Source organism: Macaca mulatta, chromosome 9, assembly GCF_049350105.2.
Source record: "Macaca mulatta isolate MMU2019108-1 chromosome 9, T2T-MMU8v2.0, whole genome shotgun sequence".
NCBI classification, from domain to species: domain Eukaryota; kingdom Metazoa; phylum Chordata; class Mammalia; order Primates; family Cercopithecidae; genus Macaca; species Macaca mulatta.
The window spans coordinates 110,258,722-110,277,198 of record NC_133414.1 but is presented as its reverse complement, the minus strand read 5'-3'; the positions used below and the strand labels follow the sequence as shown (position 1 = coordinate 110,277,198).

The 18,477-nt window shown below is 36.8% G+C and overlaps 1 protein-coding gene across 12 annotated transcripts in view; it reads right to left on the bottom strand.

The window, feature by feature from the left end:
- R3HCC1L (R3H domain and coiled-coil containing 1 like) overlaps positions 1 to 18,477 on the bottom strand; it is a 102,180-nt gene that overhangs the window by 13,096 nt on the left and 70,607 nt on the right. For 9 of the 12 annotated variants that reach the window (XM_077947127.1, XM_077947128.1, XM_077947126.1 and 6 more), the window contains 2 exons: positions 14,378 to 16,176; positions 217 to 392 (listed from right to left, as the gene is read on the bottom strand). In XM_077947127.1, the coding sequence (XP_077803253.1) occupies positions 217 to 392; positions 14,378 to 16,162 (1,961 nt within the window). In that variant the 5' untranslated portion in view covers positions 16,163 to 16,176. Of the gene's footprint in view, positions 1 to 216; positions 393 to 12,929; positions 12,972 to 14,377; positions 16,177 to 18,477 lie in introns of all 12 variants that reach the window. The other 3 variants (XM_077947124.1, XM_077947123.1, XM_077947122.1) reach the window with 1 other exon arrangement.

The window sequence follows — 18,477 nt, the reverse complement described above, 5'->3', positions numbered from 1 at the left end:
AATGGGGGCTAGAAAGGCTATCTGACATTTTTAAGGAACTTAGAACAGTAGTTTAATATAGAAAGTTTCTACTGGACCTGGAAAAGACAATAAACCAGCCTGATGCTAAAATATGAAAAACAGGGGATATGAAAAACAAGAGATGATTTCTCAGAAAACATTTTTTAAAGACTTCATCTCACACTCCCTAACATCCACAATCATTTGCATACTCACTGATAACTGCAGAAAACCCGTAGAAGGTCTTCAGTACGAAATTCTTGGGGAAAGTCATAAATTTCAATGACATGTGGGAATTCACAATCACTGAGGTCAATATCAGGAACTTCATGGTTGTAGTAATCAAATCTAGGTTCCTGGATGCTCTCTCTGCCCTTCGTATTCCCTGATAACTAGAAAGGAAGAAGCACATAAGTGCCGGTTACATTAAACCTGGCTATTGTAAAATATATTCCTATATATAAACAATCCTCCTCCCTTTCTCTACATGTTCTTATTCCTCAACCTTTGGCATAGTCTCTGTATTAATTCTACTGATAGATACAATAATGATCAGGTGCTTATCACCCAGTTTATACTATACATATGGAACAGTTGAAAAAATGTTAAAATTCCAGCAGACAGGCAATGCATGAAACTCAACTTGCATCTCTAACCAGCACACGAGGAAACACAGACTGAATACTGTGGTGAGTTATAAATGGTACATCTTGGAAACTGATGCTCAGATAATAGCTGAAGAGATTAATTAATAATATTTGTTTTAATTGAGCTTACTAACCAGGCTCATATCATAGTTTCTTTTCTGGAAGTGAACAAAAATGAAGAAAATTTAAAAATAAAAATAAAACTTTTTTACTTCACTTTTTGTTGAATGTATTAAAGGGTGAGGAGACAGCTTACAAAGACATTTGTTGAGACAAATTAAGTGGTACAAGTAGTTATACTTAATGTCCTTAGCACGAGACCTACCTTAAGGAATGCGCATATAGCAGGCTAGTGAAGGAATTAATAAAGGAGGTAACAAATTAAAATTCTACCACCCTATAGAAAAAGTTGAACTTCACACTGGAAGCAAAAGAAAGAAAACAGGAAAGTGAAAAGTGGCTGCCTTGGGAGGCCCAGGCAGGCAAATTGCTTGAGTTCAAGACCAGCCTGGGCAACATGGCAACATGGCAAAACCCTGCCTCTACAAAAATTACAAAACATTAGCCGAATGTGGTGGCACACACCTGTAATCCCAGCTACTCGGAGTGGGAGTGCAGAGGCTGGAGGATAGCTTGAGTCCGGGAGGTCAAGGCTGCAGTGAGCCAAGACTGTACCACTACACTCCAGCCTGGGTTACAGAGCAAGACTTTGTATCAAAAAAAAAAGGGGGGGGGGTATAAAAAGGAAAGAAACGACAGGATAGTCTGGTAAGAAAATTTGATTATGCTCCTTTGCTCTAACCTAGTCAGCAAAGCTAAACTTGCATACTTATATTTCATTTCTGAGGTACCTATTAAACATCTGGCTTCTGACACTGATTAAAAACTGTTAATAATAGCAAAAACCATAATTCTTATTCTACATTTCATGAAACAACTGAAGGCTACGAGTTACATACTTCTGATCAGTTCTTCCTCTATCACTCAGAATCCACTATCACTAGAGATTCCTAACTTTTCCTAGAGGAGGAAGAACTTCATTTCCCCCAGGGTACTGATATTGTTGGGATCAGCTCACATTTCCTCAGTAACACATTTTTTTGTGTGGAGGTAGGATATCATACTGTTAATGGAACTTTCTCTCCTAAGAATCTCAGCAAAACATGCAAGAGAACTTGACAGAAAGAAGGAGAGGATATGTGGCATAAAAGGGAGAAAGTGTCAAAGAGAGGATAATATGGGATGAAGATGGAAGTGAGGCAGAGAAAGACTGTGAAGAGGGATGGCGAGATAGGACCACTGACACAGAGGGATGAGACACGGCAGTATGGAAAGCTTTAAGAAAAAGCTCTACAATCTGATGTACTGATTATGCACTTTTGCAGTAGGCCTGGACTATCCAATACAGTAGCTGCCTGTGGCTAGTTCAAATTGAGATATGCTATAAGTATAAAATACCCCTTAGATTTCAAGACTTAATACAAAAAGAAATATCTCATTAATAATTGTTAATACTGATTACATGTTGAAATATTTTGAACATACTAGTTTAAAATATATTATTAATTTTACCTGTTATTACTTTTCTAATATGGCTACTAGAAAATTCAAAATTATACATGTGGTTCACATTTGTGACTTGCATTGTATTTCTACTGTAGACAACAGAAACATTTACCTTAAGAATCACATGTATTTGGGCAATCCCTCCTAGAGTCAATGTCAAACCTTCATAATACTTTTTATTAGGGCTAAGAATGTCTGATACAGCAAAACCAGAGGGTAGAGGTTTAGAATTTCATTCATTCTGATCTATCTATTATAGACCAAGGGAAAATTTACAAATGATTCAGAGAAAACAATTTTGAGTTATGAATCACAAATATTTTTAGGATTTTAAATAGTGGTCTGTGTTGCTATTTATAAAGCATAAATGATATGTGAGTATTCCTTCATACGCACAACCAGCTTCCATAAAACCATTCAACTAAATCAAAATTAACTTCCTGAAATAGAGGGTTTGAAGACACTTAGGGCCTAGCAGTCTGGTCTTGAAAACAAGTCTACAAACTATTACCCAACTAGTAATGATGTTATTGCCCCGATGCCTATTTGCAGAGGGATAAAAGGATAGGGGAAAGAGCACAAGGTCAACAAGGCATGCATCACTGAGTTTTTATTTTTTGTATTCTGTTTATTTAATACTTAGTTCTTCAATATATAAAAGGAAAATACAAGAAGTTCTGAAGTCACATGCCAATTACTCCCCACAGACAAAATTTATTTATATATATTCATATATGCATGCTACATTATGCCCTCCCTAGCTGCTGCCACTGGCACCCACACACACCATGAGGGGAACCTGAAAGCAGACCTGCCCATCTGTCACTCATGCACACCTTCCTGGGGCCTAAGGATGAGCCTACACAGCTTTCCACTGCTACAACAACGAATGGCACCCAAGCACGCTGTCTGAGGGCTAGGGATTAGCCTACCCCACTCGCCACAGCCTGCACTCAAGTGCACCATCAGGGAGCCTGGAGAATGACCCACCCCAACCCCCCACCTGCATAAGCATTCTGTGTGCTGCTTGGGAGCCAGAGGGATAGCCCACTGCTGCTCCTACCATCACCAAAACACATTGCCCAGGGGCTCAAGGACCCATCTGCTCACCCAGCACACTGCTGCCACTGCTGGCACCAAAGTAAACTGCCTGGAGGCCTAAGGATCAGCCTGTCCAGACTCACTACCTTTGGTGCACAGAACGCTGCCTGAAGCCCTAAGGATCAGCATACTCAGCCTGCTGTTGTCCAAGGACTGGCCTCTACCTGGTGTCCTCATCCCCAACAAAGTTCTACTACAGCTTCCACTAACCACCACAGCCTAAGCCATTGAGAAGCTCACAGACACAAATGACACTGATTACAGCCCAAGAAATCATACAGAAACTATGCTATTGTACCCACCCAGAATCAAAACCAAAGTGCTGGACCCAACCAAAAGAATAGATATATCTATAGGAAAAAGTATTTTCCCTATGAAAGCCAATCCATAAAATTTGAAGAAGTGACTATTATACTAGATGCACAGATACCAATGAAAGAACACAAGAAGCATAAAAAAGCAAGGAAACATAACACTTCCAAAAGAACACAGTAATTATTCACCAACATTCCAATGAAAAAGAAATCTATGAAATGCCTGACAAAGAATTCAAAAATATTAAAGGTCAGTGAGATTCAAGAAAACATAGATAAATAATACAAGGAAATCAGACAAACAATTCATGACCTCAATGAGAAATTCAACTAAGAGTTAGAGTTCATAAAGAACGAAATCAATCCTGAACTGAACAATTCAATGAATGAAACAAAAAATACAATTCAGGGCAATAGTAGACTAGATCAAGCAGAAGAAAGAATTTCTAAACTTAAAAGACAGACCTTCTGAAATAACCCTGTCAGAAAATAAATAGAATAAAGCAAGCCTATGTGAAATGAGGGACATCACAAAGTGACAAATATTTAAATTTTGGGAGTTCCAGAGAAGAGATGGCTAAAGGCACAAAAAACCTATTTAATGAAATAACAGCTGAAAATGTCCCAAGTCTTGCAAGAGATATAGACATCCAAATATAGGAAGCTCAAAGATTCCCAAATAGATTCAACCCAAAAATGTCTTCTCCAAGGCACACTGTAGTCAAACTGTCAAAAGTCAAAGACTATGAATTCTAAAAAACAGCAAGAGAAAACCTTCAAGTTATATAGAAGGGATATATAGAAGGGAATTCCCATCAGACGGGAACAATAAAGTTGTTCCCAGACAAGCAAAAACAGGGAATTCATTATCTTGAGACTGGACCTACAAGAAATGCTTAAGGAAATCTTACACCTGGAAGTGAAAGGATGCTGTCTACCATCATAAAAACACATGAAAGTATAAAGCTCACTGGCAGAACAGACACAAATGAGAGAAAGAAGTCAAATGTTACCACCACAGAAAACCATCAAACTGCAAAGAAAAATAAGATAGGAAGAAAGAAACAAAAGATACATAAAACAAACAGAAAACAATAAAATGAAAGGAATAAGTCCTTACCTATCAATAACAACCATTATCAATAATAACCTATCAATAATAACCATATTTAACCATTTTAAATTCTCCACTTAAAAGATATAATTTAGCTGAACAGATTAATAAACATGACCCAACTATATGCTGCCTACACTTCACCTGTAGACACATATTGCCTAGAAGTGAAAGGATGGAAAAATATATTCCACACAAACAGAAACCAAATGCAAAGCAGGGATAGTTATATGAGATAAAACAGACTTTAAGTCAAAAACTTTAAAAAGGGCTGGGCATGGTGGCTCACACCTGTAATCCCAGCACTTTGGGAGGCCAAGGCAGGCAGATGACTCGAGGCCAGGAGTTCGAGACCAGCCTGGCCAACATGGCGAAACCCTGTCTCTATTAAAAATACAAAAATTAGCTGAGCATAATAGCGTGCGCCTATAATCCCAGCTACTCAGGGGGCTGAGTCAAGAGAATTGCTTGAACCCAGAAGGCAGAAGGTGGAGGTTGCAGTGGGCTAAGACCATGACACTGCACTCCAGCCTGGGAGACAGAGCCAACTCTGTCTCCAAAAAAAAAAAAGGAAAAAAGAAAGAAAAAAGAAACAAAGAAAGTCATTATATAATGATAAAGGGATCAACTCAGTAAGATGATATAACATTGTAAATATATATGCACCCAACACAAGAGCATCCAGATATATAAAGCAAATACTATTAGATCTAAAGGAAGCAATAGACTCCAATACAATAATAGTTGGGGGCTTCAACATCCTACTCTCAGCATTGGACAGATCATTAGACAGAAAAATCAACAGAGAAACATTGGATTTACACTGCACTGTAAACCAAATGGACCTAACAGACATTACTGGAACACTTTATCCAACAACTGCAGAATACATTCTCATCAGTACAACCTAATGAAGCACCTCAAAGAATTAGAAAATCAAGAACAAACCAAATCCAAAATTAGTAAAAGGAAAGACTTAATACAGGTAACAGTGGAACTAAATGAGAGACTAAGAAAACACAAAGGATCAATGAAACAAAAAGTTTTTTTAATGCAAAAAACAAAATCAATGAAACACCAGCTAGACTAACCATAGTGAAATCATTATATGATTTGCATATATTGAATCATCCTTGCATTCCTAGAATAAACCCCACTTCATCATGATATCTTTTTTTTTTTTTTAATGTTGAATTTGGTTTGCTAGTATTTTGGTGAAGATTTTTGTAAAAAATGTGATACATTACATCAACAGAATGAAGGTCAAAACCCATATAAACATCTCAATAGATACAGAAAAAGCACTTGATAAAGTTCAACATCCCTTCATGATAAAAAAAACCCTCAACAAATTAGAAATAGAAGAAACATACCTCAACATAATAAAGGCTATATATGACAAACTCACACCTAACATTATGATGAATGGGAAAAGCTTTCCACTTTTCCTCTAAGGACGGGAACAAAGCAACAATGTCCACATTCACCACTCCTACTCAATGTAGTACTTGAAGTCCTAGACAGAGCAACAGGTAAGAGAAATAAAGAACTGCCAAATTGGAAAAGAGAAAGTCAAACTGTATCTCTTTGAAGATGAAATGATCTTACAGAAAAATCTAATGACTCCACCAAAAAACTCTCATAACTGAAAAAAAAAAATTCAGTAAATTACCAGATACAAAGTCAGCCAATGTAACTCAGCATTTCTATACACCAACACCACACTAGTTGAAAGAAAAATTAAGAAAGAAATCCCATTTATAATAAATACAAAAAATGAAATAAAATACCTAGGAGTAAATCTAACTAAGGAGGCAAAAGCTCTCTACGAGGAAAACTACAAAACACTGATGAAAGAAAACTAGAGAGAACACAAACAAATCGGAAGACATCTCATGCTTATGAATTGGAATAATTAATACTGTTAAAATGACCGTACTGCTTAAAGCAATCTAAAGATTCAGTGCAATCCCTATCAAAATACCAACGACAATTCTTCATAGAAATAGAAAAAACAATACTAAAATTTGAATGGAACCACAAAAGACAAAAATTAGTCAAAGCAATGCTAAGCAAAAATAATAAACCTGGAGGTATCACACTACCTGATTTCAAAAAATACTGTAAAACTGTGGTAACCACAACAGCAAGGTATTGGTATAAAAACAGGCACACACACCAATGGAACAGAATAGAGAACCCTATTCTGTTCACGCGTTTACAGCCAACTGATTTTCGACAAAGGCACCAAGAACATTGGGGAAAGCACACCCTCTTCAATAAACGATGCTGAAAAAACTGGATGTCTATATGCAGAAGAATGAAGTCAGATTCCTATCTCTTACCACATATAAAAATCAACTCAAAATGAATTAATGACTTAAACATAAGACCTGAAACTATAAAACTCTGTTATGACAGCCCTAGCAAACTAATACCTTATTCCAGTAAATAAGGCTGGAAAGGAAGAATGGAGTTTCAATTTCCTCACCAACATTTTGATTTTAAATTCAACTATAACTGACATGTCATATTTATTCCTATATTCCCCCATTGATCATATTATCTTGCAAACTAGGCAGATAATATATATTTATAGAATGAATAAAATGCACATGCTTCAAGTTAATTATTCTGTCCAAATGCATGCTTAACAAGACTTATTCTAGGCTGGGTGCGGTGGGTCATACCTGTAATCCCAACACTTTGGGGGGCTGAAGTCAGACGATCACTTGAGGCCAAAAACCAAGACCAGCCTAGGCAACACAGCAAAAGCCCTCCTCTACAAAAAATAATTTTTTAAAAATTAGGCAGGCGTGGTGACATACACCTGTGGTCCCAGCTACTCGGGAGGCTGAGGCAGGAGAATTGCTTGAGCCCACAAGTTTGAGGCTAGAGTGAGCTAAGATCATGCCACTGCACTCTAGCCTGGGCAACAAAGTCAGACTGTCTCAACCCCCACCACCTAAAAAATAGATGAACAAAAAAAACCCAAGACTTATTTGATTTATACAACAACAAATATATGTATGTTGAGACAGGGTCTCATTGTGTTGCCCAGGCTGAAGTGCAGGGGTATGACTTGGCTCACTGCAGCGTCTGCCTCCTGGGCTCAAGAGATCCTTCCACCTCACCCTCCCCAGTAGCTGGGACCACAGGCACATGCCACTACGCCCGGTTAAGTTTTGTATTTTTTGTAGAGATGAGGTTTCGCCATGTTGCCTAGGCACTCAAGCGATCCACCTGCCTCGGCCTCACAAAGTGCTGGGATTACAGGTGTGAGCTACCATGCTCAGGTAACAACATATATTTTTTAAATGATTCTAAACGGCACTCTAAAATTAGGGGAAAAAATTGATACTTTTTTCTTTCCCTTTACCAATCAACTTTAATTGCCCTGGTTAATAAATCATGAAGAAAATTCAGAATAAATTATAAAAAGAAAACAAAATTTCAAAATAAATCATCTGTACTTCTGATAGTGACAAACTCAGGACTTGATTCTGGAAGGAGTCTGTATTTTTCACAAGCTGTTCTCACAACCTGGAATGCTTTTTCTGCTCATGTTCCTTCTTCTCCCAAGATCCAGCTTCAATCTTTAACTCCTCTTGATGCTTCTTTCCCAATTTACTCCAAATTTGGCGATCTTTCCTTTCCTATATTGCTATTTCCTAAAACTTAGCAGTTGGATATATATTACATTTCATCAATTCTAAGATATATCCTTTTTTTCACATTTTAATATCACTGACATTAGGACGCATCACAATCAACATATTGTTATTGCTCCCTGCACATGCATATCAGAAGCACCAGTACCGAAACTGGCAGAAAGGGTGGTCAGTAATGTGAAGGAAAATTCCAGATATTAGAACAGCTCTACATAAGTGCAAAGGTGTCTTAAGAATCCAGCAACTAAGATTTTTGGTTCTTTTATGTATTAAGAAATGCTGCATCATCAAAGTTCTTAATGGCAAAATGAATGACACTGAATAGAAAAGCATCAATATCAGTGGCTGAATCAAGAAATTATTAGAAAGAGTTGGATTGTGAACGTGAAGTATTAGGAAAATCTTAACCAATTTATTTTACTACATTTTTTATGTATGAAGATGAAATATGACAAAAAAATTTATGTCCAATTAGGAGAGTTGTTTCAATATGTATAAAATTCAAATTCTAAGGGAAAAGCACTGTGTCAAAGATTTTTCTATCTTAGTAATACATAAAATAATGGTATATTTCACAATCAAAGGCATTTCCAATTCATTGAAATAGAATACTTTTTTTTCTAGTCATTCCTGAGAATAAATAAGTCTCATTAGTTCCACAAGACTGTACACTGCTTACTGTTATCATTCTCTTTTACCCCCAACATCACTAAGATCAGCGCTGGGCACAGAATATTTGTTCAATATCTGTTGACTGGCTGAGACCTGTCAGGTAGAGACAAAGGCTTAATGTCATGGGAAGAACAAAGGGCTAGAAACCAGGAGGCACAGATTCTAATGCCAACTCGGGCATTAACTTACTTTAGCTACAACCCTTCTGGGTCTTAGTTACCTCGTCTGTAAAATAAGAAGGGGCCAGCCTAGTTTGTAGGCTAGACTGCTGAATCCATGTTTAAGGCGTTGACAGTCTTGTGGAACTAACGAGACTTATTTTCAGAAATCATTTTAAACACTAACATTCCACTTTTTAAAAATGACTTGTGCAGTTCTATCTCTAAGACAGGATAAAGCTCTAGTTCTGAGTCCTTATATGTCAAGGACTGTAATATAAATTCTGGCTCATCTTGGAAGATAGGAATAAGAACATTTTTGTGGGTACTTTTAATTAAACACAATTAAACATAATAAACCACTTTACAGTTACAGGTATAACAAATTTAAATGAGAGGCACTAGGGGTTACAGGAACAAGGACAACAAGATTTGGGCACAAGTTGGTGGTGTAAAATTACTACAGTTGCTTCAAAAATCTATTTACACATTAACCCATATAATCAATTCTCAATTATGTAGGTGAGGTTATTCAAGTCCTTCATTTCTGTTTTTCTCTTCCACTTAACTGCTTGTTAACTCACTTTCTATTGAAGAAAATCAATTTAAAATTTTATGATTTACTATAAACCCTAACAAATTAAAAAATGCCCTAACCATACTCCACATGCCATCTCTCATGGAATTCACTGACACAAGCACTGTCAAGGACAGAGCAAGGTATACTAGGAATCTCTGAATCTTCAGACAAGAATCCTTAAATAAAAGTTTCCTTGTACTGACAATATAGGCCAAGAACTGTTCACCTTTCTCCAGTTTTGAAAGAGGATCAGAAATTAAAATGCTGCTGGCTTCTATGCTGATTCTGAGGAAAAAATGTTATGCAACAAATATAACAGCTCAGAAGGGGGATTTTTAATTTTAGGAGTCACCTGGTTACAAAAACAAAACAAACTATGAGCGATGGAATCTACTTAATGTTCCCTCTTTCTGTTTGGACCAGAGATCTAGTCATCATTCACTAATGGATTGAACAATAAAAACAGAGTACATAATTCACTTAGATTCTTCACTGGATGTCCCAACTGACTGCATTAGAATATACAGCATCTGGAAAGTGAGTCTATAAATCCCCACTTAGGCAGTCAATAACATGTCAATTCAGACATTTTAATAAAAATATGAATTATAAATCTGTTAAAATGAGCTGCAACTATTAAAAGACACTGTGAAAAAAATTAGAACTAGACAGGTGAGGGGGTACATGGGAACTCTGTACTCTGTTCAATTTTTTAAATAAATCTAAAACTACTCGAAAATAAAGTCTATACATTTTTAAAAAATAGAATAGAAAACAGAAATTAGAAACATAGAACAGCATAGTAAAAGTGGGAACTATAATCTCTTGTTTAATTCTATAGCCTCACCAACATGAAACTGCATCAACCAGTCCAGCATCGGGGGATCGAATCTCCTTTTGTCCTTTTTCCCCCATCCTATCCCTCTAATCTCCTTTTGAAGTCATATTCTGTGTCACTTATCAGGCAATGAAATACAGTTTTAGTACCTCTGTTATAAGGTTGTTTTATATTAATTACCCTGCAGATTGCTGTGTAACTAGTCACATAGTTACACATTGTCTCTCCAAATAAAACATGAACAACTTCAGAGCAAAATATGGCATGCAGCACAGTGCCTTTAACATAGCAGTGATAACAACATATCTCTAGCTATTTGGGATTTATAGTTTGTCAAACTCTAAGTGTTCAATATTTGCTATTTAACTGAAAGGTGATGGGCTACCAAGTATTTATGAGGCATCGAGGGGTTGGGATATGAAGGGCTTTCCTCTCTTTGTATGGTTATATAATTTGCTTTTAGTGACTGGACTGTAAGTTTTTCCTTTCAGTTTTGGGTTCTGCACTTAACATGGACACCATTTTTGCAAAATACTATAGGGAGATAGAGAGAGTATAACAATGTAAGTTAGCACACACAGAGAAGTAAGACGGGTGGGATAGGATAGTATTCCTTTTACTCTTCTCTTTCCCATTATGGTCTACATACTATTATAGAATATGGTTGTATAATATTAGTGGCTTTCTATAACTAAAAGAAGGCCTCAAATTCTTACAAAGTTTAGGAGATACCTACTTAAATATTTACCCCATCTAAAAATTCAAATCAGTGCCACAAATGACAACGACAGTGACAGATGCTGGTATCTATCAACACCAATGTTACGTTCTTGGTATCCCATTAATCCTTCTACCAATAGATTTGCTGATCAGTACAGATGGCAGTAGGGGCTATGAAAGTTTTTTCTAGTGAACAATAACTCCTGTGTTCTTCTACCAAGAATTCAGAAGGCTAAAAAAAGTCATGCCAATATCGTGTCCTTCATCAATTACCACCTTAAGTTTCTGGGCATTCCATACTATGGCTTTAGGAGACTAAGTGTGATTTTTGGAGACTCATCAAGAGTTGCAGTTCTGGGAGCTCAATAATGACCTACTTATACTCTAACCCCCTAAGGCAGTTTTGGAGGTTCAAATGTCACAGGAAATTGCTTCACAAGCCAATGGCTGTCACACCTTGCTCTACAGCATACCTGACCATTAGAAGTATTAGACATACCTCCATATGTCTAGCTGTTATCATATCAAGAAACAGGCCAGCTGGGATGATAGCCAAAAACCTTTGGTTGGAAAGGTTTCAAGGTAGGCAGGCACTCACTCTGGTTTAGCACTCAATAAAGTATGTTTGGAGCAATAAAAATAATAAACCAGAAGTCATCAAAGGGTTATTAATGTTGCTGGATTTATGACATCTTTTAATAACATTATCACTATTACATTTTCTAAAACTCAAAGCAGAAGAGCCCATAGTTTTGCAGTTGGATCTGCTACTTGCATCCTCAATTTCCTTCCTTCCTGCTCTTATTTATGCTCATTCCTCAACACAGACTCTACTCTCTTCCAAGTACCTCCAAACATAAGCCAAACACAACAACCAGACACTGTCCAACTTCAGCTTAAAATACTGTATTATCTGTTTTCCTCCCAATCCCAGCTTTAGGTCATCCCAATGTCCTTTTTAACTATATTACTATGCTCCTCAAAATACTGAGTTGTTGCCTAAATTATTTTACACCTACTCTAAACACTGCAAAGACCTGAAAAACTGAGTTGTACACCTGAACTCCCCCTCTTCCAGTACACAAGCCATATCCATAAGCTACCCCACCGAATCCAAGTTCCAGCCCCTGATGTTTTGAAAGCCCCTGGAAGCCACCCTAAAAAGACAGAGTCCCCAACTCTGCCCTATCAACTCCATCCATTGGATAAATATTTACTGAGTACTACACCATGTGTAAAAGGCCATGAGAGCCATGCTCTTCTTTTGGAAGAAGCTGTTCATCTCTCCTCCATGTTCATGTGCTCTCTATTCCTCATGCAGTCCTTTCACTAATTCTTGCAAACACTGTTTCTTTTCTCAGTCTAAAGCCTTCTCTCAATGCTTTAATTCTTAGTAACATCTCCATATTCACCTAGCTTCCCACCTTATTATTATTTCTTAACCTGATTTGGATCTCAAACCTCTACTGAACAGTATGTTTCTAATTATGGGCTGACAGTTATTTGTAGTTCCCCACTCACATTCTCATATAGATTTAAGTGTATTACCTTTGAGCAGTAGTTCTCAAGCTTTACGTGCATCAGAATCACCTGAAAAAGTTGTAAATAGTTTGCTGGGCTAAATAAATTGCATTTCTGACAAGTTCCCAGATGACACTCATGCTGCTGATCTAGGGACCATACTTTGGAAATCACTGCCTTTGAGAATCTGATGAAAGCTATGAAAAAACGCACATACGTACATATAATTTTGCATGTAATTTCAAGGGGCTCATGGACGCTCACTCATAGATATTCTCTGCTCTATATTTTGTTCTGAGGAATGTTTAAGATACAGTGTTTCCTGACCTGACTGTAGGATGTGCTCATTTGTGGTACAGGGAAATTCTTTCTCTGCAAACACCTCCCATGAACGAGGTGGGATGCTTGGTATTGGAAAGTCAGTTCTGTCCAATGAGCTGCCCTCTTCAGTATCATGTGGCTCGTTTACAGGCATGTGATAATTTTTCTATACTTCTAGCTTAATTCTCAGAAACAAAAGACTCATCACTTAGTAATTCAAAAGGGTCTTTGGAATGCCTCAAAAGAAACCCTTTAGGTGAGGAAATGGTATCGTAGAAAGAACATAAACATTGGATTAAGAGAGAACTAGACTGAAATCTTGATTCCGCCTTTCCTAAAGGTGTGACCACCAAGCTTCAACTTCCTCATTTATAAAACTGGTGCTCTTATAGGAAAAGAATTTTTTCCCTTCCAGGCAAAGGTTATGTGAACCAACTACAGGGAATGAAAGAAGGAGTCGTTCTACTAGTTAAAACCAGTGATTCTTATTTATGGTAAGGAATTTAAATGTTGGATACAGAGTAAACATTTAAATTAAGAAAACAAAAAGACTGAACTAATTTCTAAGATGCCTCAAATCTAACATTTATTTATGAATTCTAATTGGCCAGCATATCATTATTCACTTACATTTTCTATTTATGCTAAATAGCTAATTCATTCTTCAATTTAACCCAGTATAAACTCCTTAAAAAACAATGATACTTTCTTGTATTTTACCTTTCCTTTCTCTACTTCCTTCCCTCTACAGTGTCTAACATTCCAACATCCACAAGAAAATAAAATATAAATAACAATAGTAATAAATTATTCTCCTTCCCTTAAATAGGCCCATGTAAAAGATACCTTGTTAAAACAGAAAAACCTTTTTGAAGAAGTTTTCCTTTGTATTTCCTCAACAGATAGCCAAAATCCATTAAATTCATCTTTATTCAATAAGATCTCCCAGGGCTTGGCTATTATAAATATAGCTCAATGTTGTATATTTTATTTTTTAAAGATCTATCAGATATTCTCTTCTCAATCTACAAGTCTATTAGTTTATTGCAGGAACTCTCAAATATCAGTGAATGTGCATCAATGTCTATCAATATTACCACTGAAATCCTAATTTATAAACTGTCTAAGCATCAAGCAATTTCAATTAAACATACCTCTTGTAGAAGACGTGGATCCAGGCAGTCACCATCATCGTTAAACATAGATTCCCAGCTCTCCTCAGTGGCAGTAATTCCCTCTGTGTGAGAAGTTTCATTTGCTTTTGGTTCAATGGATGTTTCCACAGATAATGATTCCCTATCAGGAAAAGATACACCAAATTCTACATTCTCTGAGACATCTTGCTCTTTTGTTTTGAACTCTTTGGCAGTTCTTAGTTCGTGCGATGCTTCTGTTGTATCACCAGCACTACCCAGATCAATGCCCACGGCACTGTCTGAAAGTACTTTTGTCCCATTTAACATACTGAGTTCAGAGTCCAAAAAAGTGTTATAATTACTACCAGCAATCTTTTTTATAGGTAAGGAGGAAGCACAATCTGACAAGCTCTCTATCAACTTTCCTGTTGACTCTGTAAAACAAGATGAAATACTCTCAGCATAAATACCTGAGCAAGCAGTCAGGTTGCTGAAATTTTCAGTGTCATTCCCACTTCCAGCTACATTAAGAGGGATTGCATCTGCACTCATTCCTATAAACTTTGAGAAACTTCGTGTATTATTAGAGATCTCATCAGCTATTCTAACTGCAACTACATAAGAGCTATCAACAGTTACATGATCACTACAGGACGTAACTGTGGTGTCCATCATACATGCTTTATTGGTAATGTCACCTACATTCTTAAATTCATTACCTCTATGTGTTTCATGAGCAAAGACAGTTGTATCAGGAGGTTCGTGTTTTACATGTAACTCATCAGCAGTAATGTCATTCTTCTCACATTCTCTAATCATCACTGGACTAACAGTGTCATTTGTGCTCTCTGACAGAGAGATGTGACCCATAGTTTCAGGAATGGAATCTGTATCTTTTTGATCTAAGATGAAACCTGTACTATTGGCGATACCACCTACATTCTCAGCTTCAAAATCTATGCAAGTTTGATCAAAGACACCATCTGGACTTCCAGGAACAGAAGTAGTGGTGATGCCTCCGCTGCTGGGCTTCAATATTCCATCTGATGTTTGCATGCTTTGTTGCACAATTTCAGAATCAGAGCTTAGTTTTATTGGTACAATCATATTCTCAGGTTTCATGACAGAACTAAAAACTCTAGGAAACTCATATAGTATCTCCAAAACCTTGGTATTAGTTTCAATTCTGCCTTCCAAATCTTTGTGTTCAAATGTTTCCCCATCAGGTTCATGCCTACTGAAGTCACAGAATTCCAGATTTTGGAATGGTTTGCTTGGAACCTGAGCCTCACTGATTTCTGAGCAGGCCTGTGACAGAAGTATCCTCTCATGTCCTGTCACATCTGTAGTTTCAACTTCCAAACACTCCACTTTCTTTGGTTTACAATGTCTCTGTAAAGGTGCATTAGTTATAACCCCAGCATTTGGGGCTCCCTGCTGATGTCCTTGTGATAATACTTCTTTGGATTCAGTGGTTCCTCTCTTAGAACAAACTCTATTTGTTTTTTGAAGGCATGTGTCCTTTCTTAATTTTGTTGAAGATTTTTTTCCTTCTCTACAGTTATGCTCCTTTCTATCAGGATTGATACCTAGTCTTCGAGCCTCTGGTTTGTCTCTAAAGACTTCTTTTTGGGAGAGAGAGCTTTCTTTTTGCTTTTCTTTCACCACAGAGTTAGGTGAACCACAGCTTTCTTCTTCATCACCTGTCCTAAGGAGTACTGCACCCCTTCGAGCTTTAGGTACATAAAGTGCCATGTCAGGCCTTCTGGCTCGAACTCTGCATCTCTCTGCTTCTTGCTGCATGGCATCAACACAATCTGCAAGAGAAGAATGATTTAATTATCAGACACTAATTACAATGTATTGAACCAAAGATTTTCTTTTTTCTTTTTGAGACAGAGTCTCACTCTGTCACCCAGGCTAGAGTGCAATGAAGAGATCTCAGCTCACTATAACCTCTGCCCTCCCAGGCTCAAGTGATCCTTCTACCTCTGCCTCCCGAGTAGCTGGGACCACAGACACATGCCACCGTGCCTGGCTTTGTGGTTCTGTTTGTTTGTTTTTGTATTTCTGGTAGAGATGGGGTTTCGCCATGTTGCCTAGACTGGTCTCAAGCCCAGGCTGAGCTCAAGGCAATCCACCCACCTCAGTCTCCCAAAGTGCTGGGAGTACAGGCATGAACCACTGTGCCCAGTCTTTTTTTTTTCCTTTAATTTTTTGTTTTTGTTCAACATAAATATATATGCACATAAAGTGATTTTTGAGAGTAACTTGAATGTTGGCTAGAAAATGAAATGACTTATCAGAGAATGCTTTCTAGAAGATGTTGCTTTTGATATTTTTTAGAAAAGAGAAAAGTATTATTCTATTAATACCATTTAGTCAAGTGACTTGCCATGAATTTCCCTTGCTTCCAGCAGTAATAAAACAGATCTGGCTAGGATGAAGGAGGGTAGAAGACGGAGGAAACTGTGATGAGACAATTCACTCTAGTAACTTCCTGACAACCTCCACCATGGTAGCTCAATGGAATTTAACAAGAAGAAATATAACAAAAGTTAAACCTTTATCTACTATCTACTAAATACAACAAAATGTGCTAGGGAATTTCATATTGAATTATTCTTTTAATTTTCAAAATAATGCTATGAAGTAGGGATAAGTTTGTCCAGGACAGAGTAAGGAGGTGCAATACACAACAGAGAAACACTCACATACATGCAGATGCACCCACTGTTAACATTTCACAACATACATTTCAAAAGGAGATAATGAGAAGGTAGAGAGGAAAAAAGGCTAACACATCCTGTCCACTCTATTCCAGACCCCTAAAATTTCACCTGGTCCAGAATACTTCCTTGGTGAAAAAGCTCTATTCTCATGGCACAGGTTATTTTCCTTTCAGCCCAAGTAATACCGTGGCCCTGATCATTAAGTATCTCCAGTGATTATCTTGTTCTTTTTCTCTTTTGATATCTTAGTTAATATCTAGCCCAACATTCTTCATGTATTTTATATATTCCATTTGAGGAAGAATATGACCTTAACATTTAGCCATGCCAGGATTTTTCAAAAAACGCCTAATTACTGATTTTTCAAAAAATGCCACACTAAGTACTGAAGTGTGTTTCATAGGAAGGGATACCAGAGACATAGCACATCTGGATTACAGTAAATAAAACAACTGACAAAATATATCATAATGAACTTCTGGATATAAAATGATGAAATGGGGATTACTTAGCAAAACTGATAAGTGGACTCACAAAAGATTAAACAACAAAAAATAATGGGTAGAAATGAATTTAGAGATTAAAGGATTATATAGCCCTTTGAAATTCAACATTTTATACAATAATTTAGATGTAAACAATAAACAGTGCTTACCAAATCTGCAACTGACATAAAAATGACAGAATACCAAAAATTAAAAAATTAAAATTCAGTATCATTTCTATAATCTGAAATGCTGTACTGAAAGCAATATGAAGGTATAAAACAGTAAACGCAAGGATCTCTTTTGGAGTTGTTTTTTTTTTTTTTTTTTAAAGAATCAAACAGAAGACAGAAGACGTGACTTCTGTACAATTTGCATAAAGAAAGACCTAAAGGCTTTTATTTTGTTCACAAGGTCAATAAAAGCCCCAAAATAGTGACGTGATGTTTTAAAAAGGCAACACACTCTTAGATTACAGAGTTTAGAAAATATGTCACACAGTGTAGAGCTAAAAGAACTAAAGGTATAACTCTTGCCCAAAGAGCCCAAAAAACCACAGCTAACTTTATACCTGAAAGATTGGCCGCTCTATAAAAGACACAAAATTTCTTGTTTATGTTTCTATGTTTCTCCAGAAGTCAGTACCAGAACCAAATGTTAGAAATAAAAGGAAAACAAAATTTAGTTCAATGTAGGAAAGAATTCTACTTCCTAGATTTCTCCAATGTTATTATCAGAAAATGAGCTTTATCTCTAGCAGAATTTAGATAAAGGCTGGATGACTGACATATACTAGAGAAACTCTAAATTCTATGATTCTATTTCTAATCTGCAATAGACCTATCAAAAGCCTCAAATTATCTACTTTAAAATTATTATGTGCCACAGTTAATGACTTTAC